Source organism: Mobula birostris, chromosome 22 (assembly GCF_030028105.1).
Source record: "Mobula birostris isolate sMobBir1 chromosome 22, sMobBir1.hap1, whole genome shotgun sequence".
In the NCBI taxonomy this organism is placed as follows: Eukaryota; Metazoa; Chordata; class Chondrichthyes; order Myliobatiformes; family Myliobatidae; genus Mobula; species Mobula birostris.
In genome coordinates, this window is record NC_092391.1 from 12,313,402 (window position 1) to 12,332,512 (window position 19,111).

At 43.8% G+C, this 19,111-nt stretch overlaps 1 protein-coding gene across 1 annotated transcript in view; it reads right to left on the minus strand.

The window, feature by feature from the left end:
* The window catches only part of garnl3 (GTPase activating Rap/RanGAP domain like 3), a 403,971-nt gene that overhangs the window by 61,038 nt on the left and 323,822 nt on the right, over positions 1-19,111 (minus strand). The window contains exons 20-23 of the mRNA XM_072240887.1: positions 14,220-14,318; positions 11,100-11,216; positions 6,544-6,713; positions 4,001-4,159 (exon numbers count right to left, since the gene is read on the minus strand). Coding sequence (XP_072096988.1) covers positions 4,001-4,159; positions 6,544-6,713; positions 11,100-11,216; positions 14,220-14,318 — 545 coding nt within the window. The remainder of the gene's footprint in view (positions 1-4,000; positions 4,160-6,543; positions 6,714-11,099; positions 11,217-14,219; positions 14,319-19,111) is intronic.

Genomic DNA, 19,111 nt, shown 5'->3' on the forward strand with positions numbered 1-19,111 from the left:
ACGTCGGGGGTGACTGGTTCTGTTTTACATGATGTTGGCTGTTCTACTGGGGCAGCAAGAAGTGCAGACGGAGTCCATGGAGGGGAGGCTGGTTTCCGCGATGCTGAGCTACGTCCACAACTCTCTGCATTTTCCAACCTGATGGCACAAACATTGACTTCTCTAACTTCAGCTAATGCCCCACCTCCCCCTCGTACCCCATCCGTTATTTATTTATATACACACATTCTTTTTCTCTCTCTCCTTTTTCTCCCTCTGTCCCTCTCATTATACCCCTTGCTCATCCTCTGGGCTTCCCCCCTCCCCCTTTCTCCCTAGACCTGCTGTCCCATGATCCTCTCATATCCCTTTTGCCAATCAACTGTCCAGCTCTCGGCTCCATCCCTCCCCCTCCTGTCTTCTCCTATCATTTTCGGATCTTCCCCTCCCCTTCCCACTTTCAAATCTCTTACTAGCTCTTCTTTCAGTTAGTCCTGACGAAGGGTCTCGGCCCGAAACGTCAACTGTACCTCTTCCTAGAGATGCTGCCTGGCCTGCTGCGTTCACCAGCAACTTTTATGTGTGTTGCTTGAAATTCCAGCATCTGCAGATTTCCTCGTGTTTGCGTTTTTAAATACATCCAACTAGGATGCTTTCAGTGGTGCACTGATAAACATTTGTGAGGGCAAAGCCTCCTGAGGAAGGAGAGGCACTGGTAAGCTTTCTTCGCAATTGCGACTACGTTACTAGACCAGCACAGGTGATGTTCACTCCTCAGAACCTGAAGCTCTCTGACCTCTCAACCTCAGCACAGCCCACGTGCACTGCGCCCCTCCCCCCCAGAGGTCAATGACCAGCTCTGGTTAAAAACACCACGCACAGACACGCTGCCACGTATTTTCAAAGTTCAAGTTCATTTATTATCAAGATACTGTACGTATACATTATACAACCTTGAGATTCGTCTCCTTATAGGCAGCCAAGAAACAAAGAAACTCTGAAAAAAAGACTGGCAAACACCCGGTGTGCAGAGAAAGAAAAAAAAAACAAATCATGCAAACAATAAAAGCAAGCAAACAGCATTCTGAACTGAAGTCCACAAGGAGAGCTTGTCCACGGACCCTTATTTCAGCACAGAGCCCAGTAAACAACGTGGAGCAGTGATCTGAACCGGCCTGTCCTTTGCCTAGGGCCCTGCCCTGACACCTTGATCTTTTCAATCTGACCCAATGCCTAAATCATTGTCCAAACATCAGTTTCTGTCGCTTCAATATGCTCTGGGGCCTGGACCATGCCTCCTCGATTCGGCCTGTACCTGACCTTTCCGATTCAGCACGGCGCTTAAATCAGTCGAATCTCGGGCCTTCATCACTCTCAGCGGTGGGCCTGCTGCCTCATTTCACCTTGGTTCTGCCACACCGAATTGTCTCCAAGTCCGAAGGGAATTTACACACTATTGCTGCTGAGGATCATTTCCCAGAAAAAAAAGAGTGATTAATAAAAAATTTAGCTCCTGGGCAGAATGAAAGGCACTTTTGCCATTTGTAACATTTACTACGTATATAGTAATTGAATGAGACGTGTGACGTACTTTGAGAGTTTCCCTCTAATTTCCGTCCCAGAGAAACACCAGCTCTTGCTGGTGGCCACTGTGATAATTAACATTGCGAGCATCTTCCATGGAAATGGAGGAGGCAGGGCAGTATCTGACACATCGGAGTCAAAGGGGAGCAACATCCCATGATGAGCCAAACAGCAGTCTTTCCCAACACATTAAAACAGAGACTAGATCACTTCATAATCACAAACTGCGGCTCCTAGATGACCATCAACGGTAACCATGGAGACAGAAGAGCTGTATTGGCTGTTGGGTAGAAGCAGCAGCAGAATCTATATCTCCATGCAATCTGGTTGGGAGAGAAATAGAAGGGCTTCGGAAGCCCAGATGAAAAGATTAGCTCAAAGTTGAAAGTAAATTTATTACCATATGCTACCCAGAGATTCATTTTCTTGCAGGCATTCACAATAGAATAAAAAATACAATAGAGTCAGTAAAAATACTACATACAAAGACTGACAAACCACCAGGGCGTAAAACGGGACAAACTGTGCAAATTAAATAATGAAATCAATAAATAACATTGAGAACATGAGTTGTAGAGTCTTTGAAAGTGAGTCTTTTGGTTGTGGAATTGGTTCAAAGTTGAGGTGCGAGAAGTTGAAGGGTAATGATTGTTCCTGAACCCGGTGGTGTGGGACTTCTACCTCCACCTTGATGGCAGTAGCGAGAAGACAGCATGGCCCGGATAGTGAGGTCCTTTGTGATGGATGCTGCTTTCCTGTGACAGCACTCATCACATCTACATCAGAAAACCAGTGAATGCATCATTTGCATCAAATCAAATCAGCGAGGACTTTGTTGGGTAGCGTACAACTGATGCCAAGCCCCCCGTGCCAACAAAGAGAGCCCACGATTCACAAACTCTAATTGTACACCGCTGGACTGTGGGAGGAAACTGGAGCGCTTGGAGCAAATCCGCGCGGTCACAGTGAAAACGTACAGGCAGGAATTGAACTCCATCTTATAGCTGGTGCTCTAAGGCATGGTAATGGGGTTAGAAATGACCTTGTAGAGTAGGGGTTCCCAACCTGGGGTCCATGGCATAAAGGAGGCTGGAACCCCTCTTGTAGAGGTACCGTACATAAGATCATGAGGGGCATAGATAAGGTGAATTGTCACAGTCTTTTTTCCCCAAATCTATAAATTACAAAATAAATAAATAGTGCAAAAAAAATCAAATAATGAAGTGGTATTCATGGACCATTTGGAAATCTAATGGCAGAGGGAAAGAAGCTGTTCTTTATAAGACCATATAAGCTGTCTTATTAGAACATAAGACATACAGTAGAGGCCAATTTAGGCCCAATGAGTCAGCTAGGCCATTCGAACATGGTTGATCTTTTCAATCTACCTCATCATGATGTTGCACTATATCATCTACTTCCACTGTAAACATCATATTCGGCATTGTTGTCATTTTTTGTACTAAATTGATGTAATTATATTTGGAATGTGTTAGTGCATATTATAGCAAATATTAACTTTAGCAACTAATCTTTAGACCTGAATGTGGATTGTAGATTAAATTTAAAATGCAGCCCTGGTCAATAGTTTCCTGGAGCTGTGGACATAAGTTAATTGAAAACCAGACAATGCTGATTAACGTTCATTTTGGGCATCTGGAGTGTGGGTGTAGAGAAGGAGGTGTGAAAATGATACGTAATTCAAAGGAAGCATTGTAGAAACATTGTAACTATAGAATAATCATTTGCTCTGTAGCCTATGAAATGCCACGTAATATTGGGTCAAGGTGGCCTCTTCCTTCAGAGAGTGTTTCATTATGTTGAATGAAGGACTACTTTTAAATCTACTAGCTGTGCCTCTCCGGTGCCCTTGTTGGTATTGCAACAGTTTGATTTGTATGAATGGCATGTAAAACAAATCCTTTCCCTGTACCTTGGTACTTGTGACAATAATAAATCAATTACAACCACCTCCCACCACTCTCTCTAAAACTTGAAATGATTTTTCCCACATTCCCAGTTTGGATGACACATCCTCCACCTTAAACATTAACTCTGTTTCTCTTTCCACAGATACTGATTGACCTGCTGAACGTTTACAACATTACAGGCCTCCAACATAATTAAAGCTTGGTTGATATTGAATTATACTCAGCAAGCAAGACTTGGTCAGATATTGAATTAAAAAAAAAACAAAATGCGACACTCACCTTAGTTACTTGTATTTTAATGCCACTATTCAGGTGATATGGGGCAAATTCAATTAGCTCTCAGATACTGATTTGCGTTCTAATGCATTCTGTGACTAATTATATTGTAAGATCAGTATTAATAGCTCTGCTTCATTGTTAAGTTTAGACAAACATTTTTTCCATGTTATTTAATATGACTCAGTGGTGGCCGAGGGGTTTTCTTTGTCTCGCGGTCTGTTGCTCACCTTGCTTGCATCGACGTGGTGCAGCCTGTAGGTCTCGCCTGTGCTCTCATTCACCAGGTCGAACTGGTGGCGGTAGGCCACGCAGATCAGGTTGTCGTTCTCTCCCGTTGGCCCGTCCACCAGCGTCATTACGACTGGGGGGTCAGACAGGCAGATCTCCTGCGGGCAGACACAGAGGGCGAGATGACTACCATCGAGAAGCAGAAAGCAGGGAGGAAAGGCCCTCTACTTCCATGATCACGAGTGCTCGCAGCATGAAGTCAAAGGGAAATGGGGAAAGGGAGTGGAATGAAAGCAAGTAAAGAAGATGGTATAAGGAGGTTGCAAAGGGATATAGATAGGTTCAGTGAGTGGGCAACCATGGGAGTCAAAGGGCAGGAAAGTAGAATTGTGGAATATCAGATTACCCACAATCCCTCTAAATGGCAGAATAGGGGCAGAATGGTCTTAAGGGCCAGAATGGTCTTAAGGGACAGAATGGTCTTAAGGGCAGCAAAGCTCCTCCAACATTACAATGAGGGGAAGTTTAAGGGGTATGCTCTATTCCCATGTAGAGGCTTGAATGCACTGGTTTCTGTGTTAGAAGAAGGTAGTCCTCATTTAAACTTAGCTTCCATCAGATTGAATACATTCTGATCAACAGAGAAAAGATTATGGCAGCTATTTCTCTCCAGGTACGCAGAGCAGTTAATTATCACTGTGGTAGGTGAGTTATTTTTATTTCATTGTTCAATGTAATTACATTAACTCATTTTTTAGGTTAAAAAAGAAGCTCATTTCATGATGAACTTTGGGCCTTCGCGGTTTTAGATCATTATTCGACACTGGAAGTTCTACCCCGCTGGAGATACCAGATCTCACGGGATGGTAAAACAGGCCCAATTTGTTCACTAGGATTAATATAACAAATCCCAGGATACTGCATCAAAGAGGACATTGAGAGACCTCCCCAGAATTTAGATGTTTAATATATATATTAAACAGTTAAATTAAATAAATAGTGCAAGAAATAGGAAATAAGAAAGTAGTGAGGTAGTGGTCATGGGTTCAATGTCCCACTCTTGGCAGGGCATTTCACTTACCCACCACTCTCTGTGCAGAAAACTTAACTCTAACATCCCCCTATACTTTCTCCAATCACCTTAAAATTTCGCTGGTCCGTATAAACCTATTTCAGCCTGGGAAAAAGTGTTTGGCTGTCTACTCAATCTATGACTCTTATCATCTTGTAAGCCTCTGTTTAGTCACCTCTCATCCTCCTTCACTCCAAAGAGAAAAGCCCTAGCTCACTCAACCTATCCTCATAAGACACGCTCTCTAATCCAGGCAGCATCCCGGTGAATCTCCTCTGCACCCTCTCTAAAGCTTCCACATCCTTCCTATAATGAGGTGACCAGAACTGAACACAATATTCCAAGTGTGGTCTAACCAGCGTTTTATACAGCTGCAACATTACCTCACAGCTCTTTCACACTTTTCTGGTTTAAACTCCATCTGCCACTTCTCAGCCCAGCCTGTCAATGGCTTGTTGTAACCTACTTCCACACTACCTACAACGTTGTGTCATCTGCAAACTTACTAACTCAATCTTCCACTTCCTCATCCAATTACTGAGGAGGGAGGAGAAGATAGCAGCACGACACAGCGTGCGCAGCTCTCCGGTGAAATGATATCATATCTGTTAAATAGGGGCCATGGACAATTCTGATTTGATGGAGACAGACGTGAGAAGCAGAGGAACATCTGGAGAAATTTCTGAAACGCCGGTTTGCTGCCCCTGTTACTGCGCGATCGAGAATCTTCCAGAGGGAAGGCCCCAAAATCCCCAGCTTTGCCTGATGCTGACGACCGAGGCTGAGGCAGAATCGTTCGGATAGAGATGGTGCTCAGTACTCGGTGTCGGAGGGCTGATCGGAGGCTCGAAGTTTTCGGACGACTCAGAGTCGGACTATGGTCGGGCATGGCAGGGGGAGTTTTCTTCCTTCTCTCATCTGCGAGAGATGTGGGACATTCGAGAGACTTTGGACTTTTTTACTGTGCCATGGCCTGTTCTTCATCAAGTTATGGTACTGTTGCACTGTTGTAACTATATGTTATAATTATGTGGTTTTGTTAGTTTTTCAGTCTTGGTTTGTCCTGTGTTTCTGTGATATCACACCGGAGGAATATTGTATCATTTCTTAATGCATGCATTACTAAATGACAATAAAAGAGGACTGCGTGTCCTCATAATCTAATCTAAAAAAAGTAATTTGTAAAAACGACATTGAGCAGGGGTCCCAGAACAGATCCCTACGTTGATGGGTCTTGTACCTTATCCAGCAAGAACAGCAGATTTCCTTTCCTGAAGAACATTAATGAACTCTGCGGTATTCTAATCAGTTCACGGCTATTATTTATGAAACTCACAGAAAATCACATTTATTTTCTTCCATTGGTGGGATTTGAACTCCTGGTTCTGACTTAATGGTTGCTAGTCTGGCAAGTCAATCTCTATGCTACCATGCCCCATGCAAACCCCTTGTCCAGTTATTAGAGCTTACCCTAATGTACTGGAATTCTTCAACAGGAGATTCCGCGCACGGTTGCAAGCTGGGAAAACTGTTGGAGCTGTGGAGGCTTTTCCTCGTGATGAGGAGCAGCTTGTTCCGAATGGCCACCACAATACGCAGCTCGCTGCTGTGGTGCGTGTTAGTGGCGTACAAGTGACAGCCTGCAGAAAGAAAAAGAGGAGACCCCGAGTGAGTTGGCTTGCAAGCATCCAGCAGAACGCTTCCTCTCCTGACTCTGGTCTGCTGTCACTTGAAGGGGATTCCCAGCATCCAGTATCACTGAAGCATTTCTACAGCTGGCAAGTTAGGAAGCAAAAAGCAAAACGTTTGTCCTGATGAAAGGCCTTGTTCCAAAATGATGGCCCTTTACCTCTCTCTGTAGGTGCTGCCTGACCTGCTGAGCTCTTCCAGCATTCTGTGAATTTGAATTGAATTGACTTTATTTCTTACATCCTTCACAGACATGAGGAGTAAAAATCTTTACATTATGCCTCCGTCTAAATGTGCAATGTGAAGATTTTCAATGGGTGTATTACTCTGGATTTCCAGCATCTGCAGAATCTCTTGTGTTTACATTTATCTCTTTTTTTGAAACTACTAACAGAACAAAATAAAATTTGTGACTTGCTGATGTGATTTAAGTAGAAGGTGAATTCTCAGAAACATTTGTAAATGTTACCATTTTAGAAAGCATGAAATTATGATACATTTACCGTATTAAATGGCATGTATAAAATAACTCACCTTAGGGACTCAGATTAGTGTGTAGAAGATTGATTCTAAGAGAAGCTGATGGGAATACGAGAGAGAACAAATTGTCTGGGTAGAAGGAGATAATGAGAGGGGTGGGGATTTGGGCTAATAGATTATACACCGGCATGGACTTGATCATCCAAACAGCCTCCTCCTTTGCCAGTTAAACAGGACTAAGTATACCAATTTAAGTTCAATTACACCTCAGTGACTGAGACACATTATGTTCTACGGCCAGGATTCATGGCTAATACCTGGAATTCTTACCAGTTCACTGATTTCCATTTCCACTTCCTTGGAAAACTTACTTACTGCCCATTACAGTAAGTTTTTAGGGCAGCAATGAAGGTCCTCCCTCTCTGGCCATGTTCAGGGCTTCCTTCATCATGTCAGTAGCTTCCTCTTGCCTTTCACTACTGTCAGTCACGCAAGTCCCGGGTGGAGACTCAGGAATACTGTCACACTCAGATGCAGAAGGATTCTTCATTGCTGTTTCCGTAATAATTTTGCTTTACCAGTCAGGGTTGTTAGCCCTGAGCTGGACCCTGAACCCCCAAACCTGAAGGACCAATGGACCACTTTTAGTCTGGCCTCTACTCTTTGACCTGTTTGGCATGGGTGACCCTACCAAGAGCCAAAGCATGAAGCTCTGCCTCCAGACAACATAGCTCTTTGGGTCATTGAGACACGTAAGCGTCCAAACCAGGACAAAAGTGTTGTCCTCTTGAAGGTTCCTTGGACGAGCAGCCAATACAGTATAATCAAAGACTCCTCCCACTGCAGACAACCTCCCTCCTCCCCTTCCCATCAGGCAGAAGACAGAAAAGCTGAAACACATGTACTACCAGGCTCAAAGTGGGTTTCCATCCCGCTGTTGTAAGACTATTAAACAGACCTCTTGCACAATAAGATGGACTCCTGATCTCACGATCGACCCAGTCTTGGCTTTGTACTTTATCGTCTGCCTGTACTGTACACTCTCTGTAACAAGAACGCTACTTTCTACATTCTGTGATTGCTTTTCCCTTCTACTGCCTCAATATACTGACGTGGTGAAATGATCTGTGTGGACGGCAGGCAGAACAAAGTTTTTCACTGCACCTCAGCGACAATGATAAACCAATTACAATGACACATCATGGCCGAGAAGGCTGTGGCAGTGAACTGTGTGGCGAAGCGCTGCCTCACTGACTGCAAGGTCTAGAATTCTTCAGTTAACACCGCCCATGCAGATCCGAGTGTGGTAAACCATGTATATATGTTGTAACTTGGTTACCTGTCTGGACACACCCCTCTGCTGACTGCCCCTGTGGCTCCTCCCACAGAGTCCTGTATAAAGGTGTTCGCCTTGCCCCTCCCCCTCAGTCCGGGGGCAGACACTCACTGTGGAGGTCGTATTGTACAGCGAATTTCAGTATTTTACCAAACCTCAGTCTTTTGGAGTAATTGAAGGTGCTTCACCGAGTTTTCTTCATTGCTGCAGTGAACACTGATGGCCTCACAGTCACTCCCTCGGTAAATTCAGGGCTTTCCTTTATAGTTACTGATGTGGAAAATAATCCACATTTATAATTTGTTCAATTGGCAGGGGCCAATTCCAAATTTACTTAAAATAAGGGGGAGCCATTACAGACACCCAGAGACAGCATCCAACCACTGGTAAAACCACTATATATATACATATATATATATATATATATATATATATATATGTATATATATAAATAAAAACATAGAAATCCTACAGCACCATACAGGCAACGTGGTAAACCACGTATACCTGTCTGGACACGCCTTGGACACACCCCTCTGCTGACTGCTCCTGTGGCTCCTCCCACAGACCCCTGAATAAAGGCGATTGTGTCACTGCCCCTCCCTCAGTCCAGGGCAGATACTCAGCATGGACGTTGGTCCACTTACTGTTAATAAAAGCCTTTCAGTATTTACTCTATTTCCAGTCTTTTGGAGTAATTGATAGTGCATCAAAAACCTACAGCACAATATAGGCCCTTCGACCCACAAAGTTCTGCTGAACATGCTCTTACCTTAGAAATTACCTAGGGTTATCCATAGCCCTCTATTTTTCTGAGCTCCATTTTCCTGTCCAGGGGTCTCTTAAAAGACCCTATCGTATCCGCCTCCACCACCGTCGCGGCAGCCCATTCCACACACTCACCACTCTGCGTAAAAAACTTACCCCTGATATCTCCTCTGCGCCTAACGTATGTATATATACAACGCAGCCTGATGCTGATGGCAGCAAGGTTAACAAGGTTGCATACATGTTGTGGAACGTGCTTTTGATCCAGACCTCAGGATCTATCCACAGGGATTTGAGCAACATACACACACAATTCAGGGAAAACTCAGCAAGTCAAACAGCATTTAGGAAGAGGAGTAAACAAACGACATTTCAGACTGAGACCTGATGCAGGGGTTACCGGGACAAGGCAGGAGATTGGGGGTGAGAGGGAAAATAGATCAACCATGATGAAATGGTGGAACAGAGTCTATGGGCAGAATGGAGTCTTAAGGCCTTATGGTTATGAAACTAATAGAACTAGTAATTAAATTAAGCCCTTTCGCCTGTGCAATGCACACATATCTCAATTTTTTGCACTTCCATTTGCCTGTCTGGAGATTCTTAAATGCCCCTATTGAATCTGCCTCCTCCACCACCCCTGTTAGCACATTCCAGTTATCCACCACTCTCTGTATAAAAATCTTACCCTGCACGTTTCCTTTGAACTTAACCCCCTCACCATAAATGCATGCCCCCTAGTATTAGATATTTCAACCCTGGGAACAAGTTACTGCCTGTCTACCCTATCAATGCCTCTTATAAATCTCTATCAGAGATTTTCCGAGGACTTCTCTGCCATTGTAGACAAAGCTACCTCAGACACAAGAGCTTCTGCAGATGCTGTAAATCTGGAGCCACACAGACAAAATGCTGGAGGAACTCAACAGGTCAGGCAGTATCTGTGGAGGGGAATAAATGTTTTGGGCCAAGATCCTTCATCAGTACTGGTGAAAAACCCTAGTTTTTCCAACCTCTAGACTCCTAATCCAGCCAGTGTCCTGGTAAGCCTCTTCTGCACCCTCTCCAAAGCTTCCACAAACTTCCTATAATGGGGTGACCAGAAATGAATACAAAGACTCTGAAGTTTTATAAATCTGCAACATAACTTCCTGACTCTTGAGCTGAACACCTCAACTAATAAAGGCTAATAAATTCCATATGCTATTACCCTGTCAACCTGTACAGCTTCGTAATGATGCGGTGGAATGCAACCAAGATTATTCTGTGTACCGACACTATTAAGGGTCTTACCATCATTAGATTAATATTCATAGAGTTACAGAAAAGTATAGCACAGAAGCAGGCCCTTCAGCCCATCTAGTCTGTGCCAAACCATTTAAACTTCCATTGACCTGCACCAGGACCATACCCCCTACCATCCATGTACCTATCCAAACTTTTCTTAAACACTGACATCGAGCTTGTGCTGGCAGCTCATTCCATAAGATATAGGAGCAGAATTAAGCCATTTGACCCATTGAGTCTACTCTGCCATTTCATCATGGCTGATCCATTTTTCCTCTCAGCCCTAGCATCCTGCTGTCTGCCTGTAACCCATCATGCCCTGTTTCACACTTTTCACCACTCTCTGAGCAAAGAAGTTTCCCCTCATGTTCCCATTAAACTTTTCACCTCTCACCCTTAACCCATGACCTCAGGGTGTGTACAGGGTATTTCCAGGAAGCATCACTTCCAAGGCGCAGGGCATTACCTTTTGTTTTTTCAAGCTTGTTGTCCTTGCAGTCGGCTTTACTCTTCACAAGCTGTCTCTCCTCCACAGCCCTCCTGATAGTGCTCAGCCTAAAGACAAACAGCCGTGCGTCTTTCCCTGTTGGAACAAGCCAGACATTTTGCACTGAATGGCAGTAAAGATGGGCCACAATCTCACTTGCAGAAGCAGTGCACCATATTGAAGAACCCCTGTCAGACGTCCAAGAGTTCAGTCTGTGCTCATGAGCAGAGAAAAAGCTGAGATCATATCATGCAGCTGACTTACATCAGAAATGGCCAATTCCGATGCAGAGACAGAAAGTAAGAGATAATCCCTTTGTGGAGCTATGGCTAGCAAACCACAGAGGACTCTCCTACGACACACAAAGTGCCGTAGTTACTCAGCAGGTCAAGCAGCATCTATGGAGGGTAACATAGTGGATAGCACAAAGTTTTACAGTCGACGTTTCGGCCTGAAGCCCTTCATCAGGACTGGAAAGGAAGGTGGAAGAAACCAGAATAAAAAGGGGGAGGAAGGGGAAGGAGTACAAGCTGACAGGTGAGACCAGGTGAGGTGGGAGGTGGGTAAATGGGGGAGGAGTGGGGGACAAAGTAAGAAGGTGGGAGGTGATTGGTGGAAGAAGTAGAGGACTGAAGGGAGAAGGGTAACATAATGGATAGCACAAAGTTTTACAGTGCCAGCTGTAAGACTAGGGTTCAATTCCATCTGCAACATCCCAGACACTATGTGTTCAATCTCCTGCCATCTGGTAGGAGATACACAAACATCTCAGCCAAGACAGTAAGACTGAAAAACAACTTTTTCCTGAGGGTTGTTGTGCAGCCGAGCAATGCTACACACCAGCTTGCCAAATGCCTTTGAATGTTATGGACTATCTAAGCCACTTGTTGGATGTAAATACCAGAATTTTTTTTAAGTTAAGCCGTACCACGTGCGTCCTACATATCTGTTTTGCACGGACTGGAATCTTGTTGTCTCGAGCAATGACAATAAAGTTCTATCCTATTCTATTAACCCTGTGTCTGTGTGGGTTTCCTCTGGGTGCTTTTGTTTCCTTCCTCATTCCAAAGATGTATAGTTACTCAGGGTTAGTAACTTGTGGGCATGCGAATTTGATGCTGGAGACATAACAACAATTGTGAGCTGCACCACCATCAGCCCCCTCAGCACATCCTGAGATTGTGTCGGCCATTGACACTAACAATGCATTTCACTGTATGTCTGGATGCGCAGTGCCTATAAAAAGTATTCACCTCCCATGGAAATTTTCAAGTTTTATTGTTTTACAACATTGAATCATATTGGATTTAATTTGGCTTTTTTGGCACTGATCAACAGAAAGACTCTTTCGTATCAAAGTGAAAACAGATCTCTACAAAGTGTTCTAAATTAATTGCAAATAGAAAACACAAAACTACTGATTGCATAAGTATTCACCCCCTTTAATATAGAAACCATAGAAAAACTACAGCACAGAAACAGGCCTTTCGGCCCTTGGCTGTGACGAACCATTTTCTGCCTAGTCCCACTGACTTGCACATGGACCATATCCCTCCATACACCTCCCATCCATGTATCTGACACACCAAATGATCACTGATTCAGCCAAATGGGTTTAGATATCACATAATTAGTTAAATGGAGATCACCTGTGTGCAGTCAAGGTGTTTCAATTGACAGAGATAAAAATACACCTGTATCTGGAAGGTCCAACTGCTTGTCATAAAACAACACCATGAAGACAAAAGAGCATGCCAAGCAACCCTGTGAAAAGGTTATTGAAAAGCACAAGTCAGGAGATGGACACAAGAAAATTTCCAAGACACTGAATATCCTTGGAGTACAGTTAAGTCAATCATCAAGAAATGGAAAGAATATGGCACAGCTGTAAATCTGCCTAGTGCAGGCCATCCTCAAAAACTGAGTGACCGTGCTAGAAGGGGACTAGTGCGGGAGGCCACCAAGAGACCTATGATAACTCTGGAGGGGTTACAAGCTTCAGTGGCTGAGATGGGAGAGACTGTGCATACAACAACTATTGCCCAGGTGTTTCACCAGTCGCAGCTTTATGGGAGAGTGGCAAAGAGAAAGCCACTGTTGAAAAAAACTCATATGAAATCTCAGCTAGCATTTGCCAGACTCTGAAGTCAGCTGAAAAAAGTTTCTATGGTCTGAGGAATCCAAAATTGAGTTTTTTGGCCATCAGACTAAACGCTATGTTTGACGTAAGCCAAACACCGCACATCATCAAAACATACCATCCCTATCGTGAAGCATGGTGGTGGTTACATCATACTGTGGGGATGCTTCACTGCAGCAGGCCCTGGAAGGCTTGTGAAGGTAGAGAGTAAAATGAATGCAGCAAAATTTAGGGAAATCCTGGGGGAAAACCTGATGCAGTCTGCAAGAGAACCGTGACTTGGGAAAGATTTGTTTTCCAACAAGACAATGACCCCAAGCATAAAGCCAGTTACACAGGAGTGGCTTAAAAACAACAAAATTAATGTCCTGGAGTGGTCAAGTCAGAGTCCAGACCTCAATCCAATTGAGAATTTGTGGCTGGACTTGAAAGGGGCTGTTCACTCATGATCCCCATGCAATCTGACAGAGCTTGAGCAGTTTTGTAAAGAAGAATGGGGAAAAATTGCAGTATTCAGATGTGCAAATCTGACAAAGGCCAATTCACACAGACCCAAGGCTGTAATTGCTGCAAAAGGTGCATTTACTACATGCTCTCTTGAAGGGTGAGTAATTAGGTAATCAATTAGTTTGCATTTAATAACTGTAATAAATTTAGACCAACTTGTCGAAATATGTTTTCACTTTGACACCAAAGAGTCTTTTCTGTTGATCAGTGTCAAAAATGCCAAATCAAATCTGCTGTGATTCAACATTATAAAACAATAAAACATGAAAACTTCCAAGGAGGTGAATACTTTTTATAGGCACTTTACATGTGACAAATAAAGCCAATCATTTTTTCCTTTAAAAATAGTTGAGGACACATTACAGGTCCTTGTGGTTGGGTAGGGGGAAGCGAGTTCATGGTGGTAGCTACATGCATCTGTCCCTCTGTTAATTAGTCCTCATTACAGTTACCTTTGTCAGCTCGGCAGAGGAAGAGGTCCTGAGTTTCTAAAATATCCATCTGTTTCACCGGTAGTGTCCTGTCAAACACTGGCACTGGGCTCTGCCCCTCTGTATGGACCAAAAACAACCAGAGCTAAAATTAGACCACAGTTAGATTCATCCTACAAAAATATCAATTAATTCTTTCCCTGTCCCTCAGAACCTGGGATAAAATGCCAGAAATTTTTATATTGTAGCCTGCAACTCACCACACAAATAACTGGTGGTCAAATTAAAGCCCAATCAAATTTAAAACAAATGAAATACAATTATGCAAATTCACGGAGTTGAAACTAGACTAGAGTTGTACTGTCAGTGCTGACTCCTCATTATCTTTTTTTACATTTCAAAAATATACCTTATAATAATTAAACTTACATCTCCTTGTTAATGCAAATAACTAATTAGCCAATCATGTGGCAGCAACTCAATGCATAAAAGCACGCAGACAAGGTCAAGAGGTTCAGTTGCTGTTCAGACCAAACATCGGAATGGGGAAGAAATGTGATCCAAGTGACCTTGACCATGGAATGATTGTTGGTGCCAGACAGGGTGGTTTGAAACTGCTGATCTCCTAGGATTTTTACCCCCAACAGTGTCTAGAGTTTACAGAAAATGGTTTGAAAAACAATAAAACATCCAGTGAGTGGTAGTTCTGTGAGTGAAAACACCTTGTAAAAGAGAGAGGTCAGAGGAGAATGGCCAGATGGTTCAAGCTGACAGGAAGACAACAATAACTCAAGTAACCACATATTACAACAGTGGTGTGCAGAAGAGCATCGCTGAACGAAAGCAACAGAAGACCACAAACATACACTCAGTTGCCACTTTATTAGGTACAGAGGTACTTAATAAACTGGCCACTGAGTGTATGTTCAGTACACATCTTTCTCTGCATTCATTACACCATCAACTCATTTTCTTATTTTACTGTGTGCTTGCACATAATTAATATTCTGTGTGATTAGAAGCTTGACATTGCAGGCACCATCTCCAAACTGTTCCAATCCTTCCCCTGTAAGCGCCAGCCTGCACTTGCAGAGTTCCACCCACTGCTATTAGAGTTAGCCAAAGGCCAATTAACCCCACTGCTGGAATACTGGAGGATTCAAAGCAGAATTTTAAGATTTGTACCTCCCTTAGAATTGAGCAGAACAGCAGCTCCTCTGTCGATAACAGAGGATAGAAATGCTCAAGGCATTTCACTGGAGTTTGACCGGACCCAATTTGAGACAGAGACAGAAGATGGACATTAATATTAGAGAGGTGCAGAGTAAAGGCTGTTTAAAGATTTCGAGGCACTAGTGTACCATGAAGTCCAGGACATCTTCAAGGAGCAATGCCTCAAAAAGGCAGCGTCCATCATTAAGGACCCCCGTCACCAGGATATGCCCCCTTCTCATTGCTAGCATCAGGAAGGAGATACAGCAGCCTGATGGCAAACATTCAACGTTTCAGGGACAGCTTCTTACCCTCTGCCATCAGATTTCCGAACGGACATTGCACCGATGAACACTACCTCATTACTTTTTTTGATACGTCTCTTTCAAAGGAGGTGTAAGGTGCTTCTTCCCTCTAACAGTCTGCAGGTCACCCTTGGGCAAGGTGTAGCACCTGCTTAGCCCCCCAACCAGGGTCACATGAAGCCATGGAGGCAGCTGGTGGATGGTTGGATGAGCATCTGGTGCATGTCACAAGCCTTGGTTATGCAACCACTGATACCAGGCAGACAATTTCTGAACAGGATTGATAATGGCCGGGATCACCTGCCTTGTGAAGACACTGCCCAGAAGAAGGCAAATACAAACCACTTCTGTAGAAAAATTCGTGAAGAAAAATCATGACATTTTCAAGCTGGCCTGGTTAAAATCCCCCAAAATAATGTTTCACACATGTTGGTCACATTGTACAGATCATCTAGAGCCTGTTTGATATTGACCTGAGGTTTAGACAGATGTGTGCAATGTAAGAATAACAAACATCACAAATAAGATGATAAGTTGAGATACAGCTCTTTAGATAAACAGAGAACATTAATAAATGTATTTAAGGCAATTTAAAGAAACAGGGCTTTTGAAGTTATGTTCCATCACAATTCCAACAGATAAGTTTCCAATAGTGGCAATGATATTCAACATCAAAGATGAAACCGCAAATGTTTTGTGAATTGGCTCTGTGTGACCACTCCAGTGACATTTGTTAGGCCGTGAAGGCTTAGTAGTACACAGTATGATTCCAAAGGTTCAGTACGGGATGGGAGTAAGTAATTGTGAATGTAAGGGTTCAGTACAGGATGGGAGCAAGTAATTATGAATGCAAGGGTTCAGTACGGGATGGGAGTACGTAATTGTGAATGTAAGGGTTCAGTACGGGATGGGAGTACGTAATTGTGAATGTCAGGGTTCAGTATGGGATGGGAGTACGTAATTGTGAATGCAAGAGTTCAGTACGGGATGGGAGGGGAGTACGTAACTCTGAAGTCAACAAGAATAAATATGTCCAGAACATACCAAACCATCTTACAGCAGTTCACAGGGGCAATCTCAAATGACATCCAGTAATAAACCATAAAGCTACAACGAAGATGGCGCCAAACAACATCCTCCACACCCATCATAGAGTATCCTTACATCCAACATCCTCCACTGCCTCGTAGAGTATTCTCACATCCAACATCCTCCACTGCTTCATAGAGTATCCTCACATCCAACATCCTCCACTGCCTCATAAAGTATCCTCACATCCAACATCCTCCACTGCCTCATAGAGTATCCTCACATCCAAGATCCTCCACTACCATCATAGAGTATCCTCACATCCAACATCCTCCACTGCCTCATAATCCACACATCCAACATCCTCCACTGCCTCATAGAGTATCCTCACATCCAACATCCTCCACACCCATCATAGAGTATCCTTACATCCAACATCCTCCACTGCCTCATAGAGTATCCTCACATCCAACATCCTCAACTGCCTCATAGAGTATCCTCACATCCAACATCCTCCACTACCATCACAGAGTATCCTTACATCCAACATCCTCCACTACCACCACAGAATATCCGCACTTCAACATCCTCCACTGCCATCATACTGTATCCTCACATCCAACATCCTCCACACCCATCATAGAGTATTCTCACATCCAACATCCTCCACTGCCTCATAGAGAGTATCCTCACATCCAACATCCTCCACTGCCTGATAGAATATCCTCACATCCAACATCCTCCACACCCATCATAGAGTATCCTCACATCCAACATCCTCCACTGCCTCATAGAGTGTCCTCACTTCCAACATCCTCCACTACCATCATACGGTATCCTCACATCCAACATCCTCCACTACCATCATAGAGTATCCTCATATCCAACATCCTCCACGGCCTCATAGAGTATCCTCACATCCAACATCCTCCACTGCCATCATAGAGTATCCTCACATCCAACATACTCCACTGGCTCATAGAGAGTATCCTCACATCCAACATCCTCCACTGTCAAATAGAGTATCCTCACATCCAACATCCTCCACTACCATCACAGAGTATCCTTACATCCAACATCCTCCACTACCATCACAGAATATCCGCACTTCAACATCCTCCACTGCCATCATACTGTATCCTCACATCCAACATCCTCCACACCCATCATAGAGTATCCTCACATCCAACATCCTCCACTGCCTCATAGAGAGTATCCTCACATCCAACATCCTCCACTGCCTGATAGAATATCCTCACATCCAACATCTTCCACACCCATCATAGAGTATCCTCACATCCAACATCCTCCACTGCCTCATAGAGTGTCCTCACTTCCAACATCCTCCACTACCATCATACGGTATTCTCACATCCAACATCCTCCACTGCCTCATGGAGTATCCTCACATCCAACATCCTCCACACCCATCATAGAGTACCCTCACATCCAACATCCTCCAATACCTCATAGAGTATCCTCACATCCAAGATCCTCCACTACCATCATAGAGTACCCTCACATCCAACATCCTCCACTGCCATCATAGAGTATCCTCACATCCAACATACTCCACTGGCTCATAGAGAGTATCCTCACATCCAACATCCTCCACTGTCAAATAGAGTATCCTCACATCTAACATCCTCCACTGCCATCATAGAGTATCCTCACATCCAACATCCTCCAATACCTCATAGACTATCCTCACATCCAACATCCTCCACTGCCTCACAGAGTATCCTCACATCCAACATCCACCACACCCATCATAGAGTATCCTCACATCCAACATCCTCCACTGCCATCAGAGTATCCTCACATCCAACATCTTCCACTGCCATCATAGAATATCCTCAATTCCAACATCCTTCACTGCCTCATAGAGTATCCTCACATCGAACATCCTCCACTGCTTGATAGAGAATCGTAACATCCAACATCCTCCACTACCATTATAGTATATCCTCACATCCAACATCCTCCACTGCCTCATAGAGTATCCTCACATCCAACATCCTCCACTACCATCAGAGAATCCTCACAGCCAACATCCTCCACTGCCTCATAGAGTATCCTCACATCCAACATCCTCCACACCCATCATAGAGTATCCTCACATCCAATATCCTCCACTGCCTCATAGAGTATCCTCACATCCAACATACTTCACACCCATCATAGAGTATCCTCACATCCAACATCCTCCACTGCCTCATAGAGTATCCTCACATCCAACATCCTCCACACCCATCGAAGAGTATCCTGACATCCAATATCCTCCACTGCCTTATAGAGTATCTTCACATGCAAAATCCTCCACTGCCATCATAGAGTATCCTCACATCCAACATCCTCCACTGCCTC